The sequence below is a fragment of the Myotis brandtii genome, unplaced genomic scaffold (assembly GCF_000412655.1).
Source record: "Myotis brandtii unplaced genomic scaffold, ASM41265v1 scaffold11, whole genome shotgun sequence".
Lineage (NCBI taxonomy): Eukaryota > Metazoa > Chordata > Mammalia > Chiroptera > Vespertilionidae > Myotis > Myotis brandtii.
Window position 1 is genome coordinate 556,361 of NW_005353752.1, and position 8,858 is coordinate 565,218.

At 43.0% G+C, this 8,858-nt stretch overlaps 1 protein-coding gene across 1 annotated transcript; it reads left to right on the forward strand.

Annotated features, from left to right (window-relative positions):
• Positions 1–857: 857 nt before the first annotated feature.
• Positions 858–7,974, forward strand: LOC106726920. Its single transcript, XM_014543660.1, is given in 4 exon segments — positions 858–863; positions 7,159–7,190; positions 7,192–7,520; positions 7,772–7,974. Coding segments are annotated over 4 exon segments (570 nt in total).
• The last annotated feature ends 884 nt before the right edge of the window (positions 7,975–8,858 follow it).

Genomic DNA, 8,858 nt, shown 5'->3' on the forward strand with positions numbered 1-8,858 from the left:
CCATGGAATGAACAAGCAACCTGAAGCAGGAAGACTGAGGCACTGTCACTATAGTCAGAGGCCAGGGAGGGAGCAATTGCCAGGATCCAGAGCAAACTGTGGCTGTAGGAGACAGCTGTTCACAAAAAGCTGTGGCTGAAGTAAGAAGAGGGTGTCAAGGAGGGAGCTGAGGAAATAAATATCCCATCTCTCCCTTATTTCTCTATGTTCTTGTCTGTGCTTCCCAGTGGCAAAACCCAACAGGAAGCCTGGGGTCAAAGGAACCTGTTGAAGGAGACCACAGAGTTCAGCACTGAAGCACAGGATGGATGGGGAGGGTGGATAGTGACTTGACAGGGTAATGGAAAATACCCAACACATTGGGCCAGAGTCAGTCTCCTTCACTAGAATATAAGCTCCATTATGGCAGCAATTTCATTTTGCTCACTGCTCTATCTGCAGCCCTGAACAATGCCTGCCATATATGGGTGCTTCATAAACATTTGGTGAAGAAGTAAATATATTTGGCTAAGACATGGTAGAATTGATGAAACAGGCCAGGCTAGGCTAGGGAGGGCTGCTTCCAGTTTGGTCCTCACTGAAGTGCAGCAACTGCTTAAGAGGCTTAAGTAGAGTCAGTTTCTAGGAATATATCCATTCCATCCCTTAGAACCTGGATGTCAAAGAGTAAACAAACACATGATAACAGATATAGTCTGGACAATTGATATCAGATTAGCAAGCTGAAGTAGTGGGGTTGTCTTCATGGAAGGGTAGTGGTCATGTGAGAGGGCCAGGCAGATACTCTGCAGCAAGAAGACATGGCAGCACCCGACACCCCTCATTTCCTGGGCAAGTTCCAGAACTAGGACTCTAGGATGCAGGTAAGAGGGTGAAGTGGGTAAATCAATAAAGAAATGGAGGGCATATGTCCCAAATAGATGAACAATCTCACTACTAGAACTAAAAGTTTAGCACCCTAATCAAAGCGTAAGAACTCTTCATAAAAAGGAATTTAGATATCAGCTAGAAAATGAAGATAGAATCTGAGTAATGAACAGAAATCAGGTTATTAGAATTGAAATTTGAAGTAAGTCATGGTTCCACAGTGAGGGAGACTCATGCTGAGCCCCAGTGTTGGCCTTGGCCATATATACTCTCCCCTAAAGATCGGATGAGGGCTGGGCCTCCAGGTGGGATGGGTAGCACCTTAGAAATGGAAAGGAAAGTAAGGGGATAACTACTATTTATTAAGTCCTTGCACTGTGACAGATGCAGCCCTGAATTATTGAAATGTTTCCCCATTAAATCCTCATAATCACTGTGTGAGTTACTTACTATTTCCCTACCTTATCAATGAGAAAATTGAGACCCAAGTTTGAAGTATGCACAAAATCTATTAAATGATTCTCTTTATATTCTTTCTATGGAAAGAAGAATTAGGTTTCTAAAGATAATTTCTTCTGGTACTTACCTGTACACATTTCTGTTGAAATGAAGCTATTCATTTTATTATGATACTACTGGCCCAGTGCACGAAATTCATGTGTGGGACAGGGGGCGGGGGGCAGGTCCTTCAGCCTGGCCTGCACCCTCTCCAATCTGGGATCCCTTTCGCAATCCAGAACCACTGGCTCCTAAGCGCTCACCTGCCTGCTTGCCTGATGCCCCTAACTGCTCCCCTCCTGGCCTGATCCCCCTAACTGCCTATCTGCTCTCCCTTCCTCTCCACGCCTTCAGACCCCAGTGCAGGAGTGCTGAGAGCTCTCCACCGAGGTTCTGCCCCGATCCTGACGCCTCCCCTCCATGCAGTGGACCTGTGCACACTTCCGCTGGGGGGGCACTCCTGGCGGCAGCCTCACATCCTGGTGGCCCTGCCCTTGTCCCCACACCCCAGCTCTTATGCACGCGTGCACACCTTTGACTGGTCATGAGTCAGACACTATAACGGACACATTAGCAAATTCCCTCTTTATTATATAGGACCAGGCCAGATAAGGAAGGCTTCTTTCCTGATGGTATTAAATAATGGTAGATCCAGAGGGCATGCATTCAAATGATCACTTAAAAGATTTCTCACTACTGATTATAGTTGATTTATAGCAAAGAACATTTTACCTGTATTGCATTAAGGAGATAGTTATATTCTAAAATAACCTGAATAAGTCACTGTGGTCAGGGAATAAATCATGTGTGTTTGGGATGAATTAGGGCCCTGTCTGACACTGAAGATCCTGGTGTCTATAAACATTGAATGGTGGTTTTGTAACTTAAAGCCTGGGAACCACTGTGTGAGTAGTTTTAAGTTCAGCTCAGAAAATAAGCTTCCAAATCATCAACATGGTTCTTGAGGTCTCCAGATCACATTTTAGAAAGTTTCCATTTTATAACTGACTCTGAAACAAAATGATGACTCCTCCCTACCCCATCCCTAATCTGAACACCTTTACATCTTGACCTCCCCTCAAAGAAGGAAAATAAGATGAAAGGGAATTATGTATTAATATATATTTTCAAGGTATTATTAGCTCAAAGAAGCCACCCAAAACTTTTCAGTCTTTCTATGGCTTATAAATAATTGGAGTTAACACAGCAGGAACAGTGGTAATGATGGAAACATTGATTATTTGGTCTTACAAAGAACCATTCATTTAAAATCTTTGTACTAATCAAGATAAATTCATTATAAAGACCTCTAATTAATTTCCTGTTAATTATTTACTAGAGGCCCATTGCATGAAGGGATTCGTGCAATAGGCCTTCCTTCCCCTGGCTGCCGGCACCAGTTTTCCTCTGGCACCCGGGACCCAGGCCTTCGCTCCGGCCGCAGCGGAGAAGCCAAGCCTCTTCAGTCTTCAGTCACCTTCAGTCTTCAGTCTTCGCTCTGTGCCTGCATATGCAAATTAACTGCCATCATTGTTGGGTTGATTTGCATACTCATCCTGATTGGCTGGTGGGTGTAGTGGAGTGACACCAATTTGCATGTTTCTCTTTTATTAGTGTAGATAACCACCATGTGCTTTGTGCTTGCTTGTTAGCTAGTAGCCCATGTATGTCATATTATAAGTCTGGCCAATGAGAACCAGAGCTGGTTTGCCCTGGTTCCTCCTTGGCATAAGTCAATCATCCTCAGCATAGATCTTTATTGACAGTGCCTCAATATGCTAAAAAGGGGACAATAGTACCTAGTATTTCCATGGTGCCTTCCATTTAAAAATTCTTGTTTTCATTATAGACACATGGGATTTATATTTCCAAGAGGTCATTTAATATACTCCTACCAGATGCCATGTAAAGTATGCTGTAGCATCACTGGCCTAGAGAAGTTGATTTTATGACATCCCTGTCCCCATTCTTACACTCAAAGCAGATGTTACTAATCCACCTGGAACTTGTCCAGCCTGTTCCTGATCTGATGATAATACCTCTTAACACAGCACTGCAATTGGTTTCCTCCAATTGGCTGGTTTTAATCTCCAGTTCCAACTGATATTTGTCATCCACTATTCACTCTAGGACACCTAAGTGAAGGCAAGCTTATCATATCTCAAGAGAGCTCATTCTACTATCAACTCTGATTGTGCGAACAGTTCTTTCTAATACTCTCAATAATGTAACCTACTAAGTGACATTCTAAAATTTCTCCTTCTTTCTTATCCTTTTTCCTTCTTTTGCTCTATCTGTTTTACCTTTATTTATTCCTTCAAAGTATGAACCCCAATCATGGCATCAAGAAAAGATAATACAACTGCTCCTTTCTATATATAAAAGCCTAAGTAACCAAACGACCGAACGAACAGTTGCTATGATGTGCACTGACCATCAGGGGGCAGATACTCAACGCAAGAGGTGCCCTCTGGTGGTCAGTGAGCTCCCACAGTCAACCTACTGCTGCCCCCCTCCTTGCTGGCCAAACTACTGTGGCCCTGATGGGTCCCGATTGCCTGCCAGGTCGAGGGTCCCCCACCCATGCACGAATTCATACACTAGGCCTCTAGTATTTTATAGGATCAGTTTTTATTTAAAATCTATTCAAGTTATAAAGTAAGCAATCTATGTTGTAGGTTTTTGAGGATATGGGGGAGCATACAGGCAGGAAAACAGGAGCTCTCAAAACCATTCTTAAAAATGATGAGAGAAAGTCATCATGAGACTAGATGATGAAGAATTAGAAACAATAAGAGCTGAAATTTGAGCTGCATTTTGAAAGGCCAGGAGGAGTTTTTCCAAACATATAATAGGGGCAGCACATTCTAGGGAGAGACTAGGACAGGGATGATATGAGCCTATAAAAGGACTTTTAGACTAGTGATTTTGGAATTTAAACCAGAGGGCTTGTCAAAACACAGATGGCTGTCTGATTCCTTAGATCTGAGGTGAGGCCCGGAAATATGCATTTCTAACAAGTTTCCAGGTGTTGCCAATGCTTCTGGTCCAGGGACCACACTGTGAGAACCATGATTTCTAGCCTTAGCGTACTTGTGTGTACCTACCCCCAGCCCCAAGGCTGTACCTCCTTTTCTATCATACTTTATGGGCAATGAGAATGGAAGAGTCAGAGTGAACATACTGGTCAGGCAGAATCTTGAACCCTTGCCATTTTGGCAAGGTGATGTGTGTCAGCTTCAATGTGCACTTGGATTGGCAGCAGTCAGGAGGGAGGCTGTGGTGGTGGAGAGAGAATGCATAGGTAGTACGGGAGGTGGAGAGGAGGCTCCAGAGGACTGCCCTGGGGAGGGTGGGGTGCAGCCTCCCCTCTGGGCTCCATAGCCATTCTCCCTGTGACTAAGATTTGGGGCTCTTAGTCTTCCAGGGCATGTGGCATAGTGGCCTTCCCCTGAAGTCATCGCTGCCACTACTGGGAAATTAATCTGGGCACCTCCTTCCCTCCTTCTCTTGAAGGATGGCACTTGCTTTTACTTATATAACCGGCCACCCTTACATCTGCTCAAATTCACATTCTTATTATGCTCCTTTCTCTATCTCCCCAACATTCTCCTTGTTTAAATTCTCATTGTTCCTGCCTTTAATGGGATTTCAGAATAAGGACCCTAATATTGCAGTGCTATAAGCTAGCACTGTTTTGCCAACACTGATGTGATGAAAAATGTTTTGCTTTGAACTTGGACCACTCCATGCATCAGCTTGGAGCTTGGTATAATGGAGCAACTGGAAGGCAATTAGCCAAATCCTGTGAATAAGTCCATCTTTGCAAATCTTTACAAAGGGCTTCACTCCCTACAAGCCTCCTATCATGCCAGCAGCTCTAAAATTCCATTTTGCTCAAATAATTCTTTCCTTCGCACTGCCTTCTCCTCACTTCAGAGACCACAGTACACTTACAAAGATGAGGCAGATCCAGCACAGAGAGGGATTTAAACAGTGGGGAGAGATGCAGAGAAAAGGGGAAATGGGGCTGAAGGAGCTGCTCACTCTATTTTGTTAAATTTGCTTTGGGGACACGGTTTAAGTAACATGTGGCATGTTCCTAAAGGACAACTTTGCAATGCGTTATTCTCGCTGTGCATTTGATAGGAGGGAGCCGCTGGGCATGTTTATTCCTCTGGCTGGGGGGAGCTTGAGAAGCCACATGCCCTCTCACTGCCAGTTTGGAGCTGAATGTCCTGTGTGTTCAGCTGGAGGGTTTGTCCTCTTGCTCCAGATTGATGGTCTTTCCTTTGGGAACCTTAGTGTAGTTTTCAAATTATCTCCAAGGCTTTTTCAATTCAGAGTTGCTTTGAGCAAATGCTGTCAAAACCCACCCCTTGTATCTAGAGGCACCCTCAGACTTAAACAGAAGATTCATGTATCTACTAACCAAGAAGGTAAACAACCATAAGGGAGTTGAACAGAAAACATTCTTGAAATTTTGCAGAAGAAATGTTATTCTCTCTCTCTTTTAAAGAAATAGTTGATTTAGGTTGTGGTTCAGAAGATCATATATTTGTTCTGCTCTATTTCCCCACTATTATAGTGATTTCTTTACTTTTCAAAACATCACCCCAATCCAAATGTTTTAGAATATGGCTGCATTTATCACCTATGATATTTAATTGTTATTTGTTGATTCCACCAGTCCCTTTTCTCCTTCCCCAAGTATTAAAGTGATACTGGGTATATATTTTTGTTTAAAATAAAAGTGAATTTCCACTTGTTTGCTCTCAGCATTTATACTTCCTTTAAGTGAACTGGGGACACTCTGGGTGACATGAAATCCCAGTCAGGACATGCAAGATAATGGGGTTTGTTTTCTAAACCTCTCCCTTTAATTCCTTTTTCCTGTCTGATTACAAATTCTTTTTTCCTGTCTGATTATAAGTACAAGTGGAGCCAAAAATTAGGAGAGGCCAAGACACAAGTGAATTATGACAAGAAGACTGTCTTCACCTCCCTTAGTCACTGGGCCTGGGTGGGAGGGAACAGCTGCTGGAGAGAACACAGGACATCTGGGCCTCAGGGGACAGGCCAGCTGCAATAATTGAATCTTTCTGTCTAAAATCCAAGCAGCTTATCTTTTCTGAAGGTTCCCCTGGGTAATAAGAAGTGTGCTTAATATTGCAAATTTGGCTTTGCAAGCACTTTTGTCTGGTTTCATTTTAGGTTTTGTGAATGTTCTCTCTTCCCGGCACCACCCTTCACACTGAACAAACCCAGCAAGTCTGGCTCTCACCAGTTCTCAGCATGTGGAAGTCCGGGCGCTTATGTCTCAGTCTTGGCTGTAGGAAAGGACATTTTTTAGTAATGCTGACTTCTCTACTTTAGTGCGTTATCTTGCAAAAGGGTTTGCTGGGACCAGACCCCAAAAAAGGGAAAAAGAAAAATGTCTCTGGAGGCAAGATGCCAAATCTTTCACTCTTAGAATTCTGTAGTGCATCCTTCCTCTTTCCAAATTTCCAGTCTTTCACCCCAGAGAGCTTTTTGCATTTTGCATGAGCAGAGCTACTCAGTCCTGCACTGAGCTCATGAAACTCTCTTTGACTATGCTGACTTCCAATGTTAAACACTCGAGGGGATGACAACCGTCATGTCAGGAAAAAGCAATCACTCAGAACAGAGTCCAGTGATGTGGTCAACCTTGCCCAGGATCCCTATGGAAACTGGACTAACAGAGGACGACCAACCTTGAGCTCTGACTGACAGCTGTCTACAGTCCGTTCTGTGCATCATGTCTGTGCTCAGCCTCTGATGCTGATGGGTCTAACTGGCCTGGCCAAGACTACTGATGCCACGTGCCCAGGTCCACTTTAAGCCTCCATGGGAGCAGCTTGGGACCATGATCATAGTCACTGGGCTCCCCTCCTGCTTTCTGTGTATATTCCTACAGCCAGGCTGGGTCTTTTCTCACCTGGAGAGCTACAAGAAGCTGGAGGGAAAGGGGCTGGCTGTCTTCTGTTTCCGCTGTCACCTCCCCATCCTGGCCTGTCCTGATTGTGTTTGCTGCACTGCGAGCCAGTCTGCCTTCATTGTGTCCTTCTGCTACAGTGACCTCTTTGGCAGTCATGACCTTTTGATTCTCCATTGTGACCTCCTGGGACACATATGTCAGTTCATAAAACCTTGCTTCATAGGGCCCTCTTACACCAATAAAGTTCATTTAAATATTTTTTATAAAGAAAGAAAATGGACTCCCTGTGTCGTGTATCAAATTCCGTGAAGCTGCTCAGCCATCTCACTGTCTCCAGGTGCTGTAACAGGCTTTGCTTTATGCCACCACCCCATGGGTTCCCTCTACTTTCTCTCAGTTTCTATGCAGTGATGCAAGCTGTTCTTCCAAACATGCCTCTCTTTCCAGCTGCTGTGGACTGCTTGTCATGGGCAGTGCTGGAGGGAGAGCTGAGTGCTGGAGGCGAGGTCAGTAGTGGCAATAGTGGAGCCCTGGCCTCACTGTCTCTAGAAAGCTCACACTGTTCTAGCATGGGTGAGCTGAGAGCCTCTACCTCCTTTTCTCTGAGCTCCAGAGAAGGGCCCAGCACCCTTTCTGCTTTTGCGGTCTAAAATTGCTTCCCATTGGTTCCTCACCCCTCCTCACACACCACACTGATCAACAGGGATCTCTAGTAGGCTCAGACTTGTGGAGGCTAAGGTCTGTGACTACCGGCTCACGGGAAAGAGACAGGAGGTAAAAACGTGTGCTGGTTTCACACGGTCTCATTGCACAATAAAATCATTCTCATGAATGTAGCTGAGCCCTAATTTTATTTTCATTAAGAACATTTATTTTTTTCTCCACAATTTCAAATAGATACACGTTTACTATAATATATGGAAACCTACATTGTTTTATTTCATTTCTAAAATATTATACATTAATTCTTACTGAAAACTATTTTTGTAAATATCTCAATATATTTCTAGCCATTTATGCATTGAATGTTCCTAGGAAATCTGTGTGCTGGTCCAGAAGGGAATGCAAAGACTGTAAGTATGATGATGACTATTCCTCTGAGTACATCTGTCTATGTTTCATATTAATATTCAAAGAGCCTGCAATTGTAGACTGCCTTTTAAACAAGGCTATTTAGGAGAGTTATATATGTTTTATAGTTTCTACTGGTAAATGGTTAGAATTTGGGGGCTTTAAATTTGTATGATAAATTCCTAGTTTTTTCATTTTAATTAAAGAATGTGGCCTATACTTCTATGACCAATTTAGTAAAATTATCTTTGTAATTTGGTACACAGTAATATGTAAATATCCCATAAACATTTGAAAAGAATGTGTATTCTCATTTATAGAATACAAGTGTCATATATTTTATTAAATAATTATTATGAATTATAGTATGCATAATTTTTTCTTGAGATATTAGACTCAAAGTGATATTATAAAGATTCTCACTGCTATTGTTTTAGCCATTAAACTGTTCCATTTACAATTT